Source organism: Otolemur garnettii, unplaced genomic scaffold (assembly GCF_000181295.1).
Source record: "Otolemur garnettii isolate 467f Iridium unplaced genomic scaffold, OtoGar3 scaffold00182, whole genome shotgun sequence".
Lineage (NCBI taxonomy): Eukaryota > Metazoa > Chordata > Mammalia > Primates > Galagidae > Otolemur > Otolemur garnettii.
Genome location: NW_003852577.1, coordinates 2,711,414 through 2,714,209, shown reverse-complemented (window position 1 = coordinate 2,714,209; position 2,796 = coordinate 2,711,414). Strand labels below are relative to the sequence as shown.

Below are 2,796 nucleotides of genomic sequence, written 5' to 3'. Positions count from 1 at the left end.
AAAAAAAAAAAAAGCTGACCGAGACCAACCATATATGCCTTGCTGAAGTTAGCAGGCCAATCAGAGAACAAAAATCAGTGGGAATTAGCTGGGCATTGTGGCATGTGCCTGTAGTCCCAGCTACTCAGGAGGCTGAGGCAAGAGAATCGTCTAAGCCCATGAGTTTGAGGTTGTTGTGAGCTGTGATGCCACAGCACTCTACCGAGGGCAATAAAGTGAGACTCTGTCTCTAAAAAAAAAAAAAAATCAGTGGGATTAAATCAAAGTAAAATTTGTAAAGAATTTAGGAAAAAGGATACACAGAGTTCTTTAACTCTTTTTACTAAAAAAGAACTCTGTGGGCTCGGCGCCTGTGGCTCAAGCAGCTAAGGTGCCAGCCACATACACCTAAGGTGGTGGGTTCAAATCCAGCCCAGGCCTGCCAAACAACAATAACGGCTGCAACCAAAAAATAGCCAGGCGTTGTGGCAGGCGCCTGTAATCCCAGCTACTTGGGAGGCTGAGGCAGGAGACTCGCTTGAGCCCAGGACTTGGAGGTTGCTGTGAGCAGTGAAGCCAGGGCACTCTACCCAGGGGCTCAGCTTGACTCTCTGTCTCAAAAAAAAAAAAAATTAAAGAACTCTGTATCCTTTTTCCTGATTAATCAGTTACTAATGTTTTAATTCATTTGCTTTATCATTTGTGATTATACATATAACATTTTTTTCTAAACCATTTGAGCAGCCTTAGATGGTTGTCCTATCAAAAAGAAAAATAAAATATTAATAGAGAAATAATAACCATAGATATACATAGGGTTTGCAGTTTACCATTGCAATTTATAAAGGACATCTCTGGTTGTCTCAACGCATCATTAAACCAGCCCTGTGAAGCTGGTGTAATAATTTTAAGCCTCTTGGATAAGTAAGGAAACAGGATCAGAGAAGGTAAGTACCGTCCAAGTACATACAACTAGAACCCACAGCTGGAGCTGGGATTCAGATCTTGGAAGAAAGAATAAGTTTCTATTGGACTTTCTCAGATAGTTGACTGCACCATATTATCAAATTGGATGTTGGTGACAGACTTTCAAAGTGCCAAAACAGCATGACTTTCCCTTCTCCCACTGACCAGGCTGTGGCTGGGTGTGCCTGAATCTACCTTTTGGAGGAGGGTGAAAGTAGATGAGGCTGTTAAAATTAGTATTTCTTTTTGGAAGGTGGAGCCAAGAAAGGAGTTACTAGAATAGTTTCTGAAATCACCTTTAAAGCCCTTTGTTTTTTTGAGATGGGATCTCATTCTGTTACCCAGGCTGGAGTTCAGTGGTATGATCATATTCACCATAACCTTGAATCAAGGGATCCTCCCACCTCAGGCTCCCAAGTAGCTGGGACTATAGGCGCCACCACACCTGGCTATGTTTATTTTTTATTTTTTTGAGACAGAGTATCACTCTGTCACCCTGGCTAGAGCACAGGGGCATCATCACAGCTCACTGCAACTTCAAACCCCTAGGCTGAAGTGATCCTCCTGCCTGAGCCTCCCAAAGTGCTGAGATCACAGGTGTGAGCTGCTTGCCCAGCCTAAATATGTTATTTATATAATTAGGAAAAAACAATAAAGAAAAACATGTTGGGGAAGGGAGAAAGAAGTACTCACATGCAGATCGGAAAGGAATGCTGATTTTACCCTGGATGCTGCTGATGGCAACGACGTGGCCACGCCTCCTCCTGACCATGGAGGGAAGGAGTGCTGAGGAAGGAGGTCAGAGGCTTAGACAAACACCCTTTTTCTGGTCAATGCACCTGATGCTGACTGACCTCACTCACCATACTTACTTAGAGTGACAGAGAACAATGAAGCCCCCTCGTAGGGTGGGAAGCCCTGCTCCAGCACCTGTCCCCTGTGCCTGCAGACTGGCAGGAGGCCAGTCTGGCGGGAGTAAGATGAAGGAATGAGGAGGCCAGCATGCAGGCCAGTCACTGTGGCCAGCTTCCTTTCCTTTCCTGCAGAGCCTCTCCCATGGCTGCACATAGAGATATCCCCACTTTGTAGGGCTCTGCAGACACCTTGAGAAGAAAATGCAGGCAATGCCATCCACTAAGCCTGGCACTGAGAACACTGGTGTTTTTTTGGTGGAGGAGACAGTCTCTCTCTCTGTTGTCTTGGGTAGAGTGCTGCAGTGTCCTAGCTCACAGAAACCTTAAACTCTCTGGGGCTCAAGTGATCTTGCCTCAGCCTCCCAAGTAGCTGGGACTGCAGGTGTGTGGCACAATGCCTGGCTAGTTTTTCTATTTTTAGTAGAGATGGGGTCTTGCTCTTGGTCAGGCTAGTCTTGAACTTCTGAGCTCAAGCAATCCATCCACCTTGGCCTCCTAAATTGCTGAGATTATAGGCATGAGAATACTGTGCCCAGCCCTCTGAGAACATCTTGATTTGAAGCTATAAAGCAGATAAAGAAAACACTTAAACTGTAATAACTCCCACTCCAAAGTAAAATATAGGACAAAGACAATGTTTAGCTGAAAGGGAATAAAGTGCTCTTTTATAAATTTTTCTTTTCTTTTTTTTTTTTTTGAGACAGAGTCTCACTTTGTCACCCTCGCTGGAGTGCCATGGCATCACAGCTCACAGCAACCTTAAACTCTTGGACTTAAGCAATTCTTCTCTTACCTCAGCCTCCCAAGTAGCTGGTGCTATAGGTGCCTGCCACAATGCCTGGCTATTTTTTTTTTTTTTTTTTGAGACGGAGCCTCAAGCTATCCCCCTGGGTAGAGTGCCATGGCATCACGCTCACAGCAACCTCCAACTCCTGGG

General features: G+C 45.0%; 1 protein-coding gene across 1 annotated transcript in view; it reads right to left on the bottom strand.

Moving 5' to 3' along the window:
* Positions 1-2,796, bottom strand: part of DHRS7B (dehydrogenase/reductase 7B) — a 58,534-nt gene that overhangs the window by 2,463 nt on the left and 53,275 nt on the right. The window contains exon 5 of the mRNA XM_012811989.2: positions 1,639-1,731. Within this exon, the coding sequence (XP_012667443.1) occupies positions 1,639-1,731 (93 nt within the window). The remainder of the gene's footprint in view (positions 1-1,638; positions 1,732-2,796) is intronic.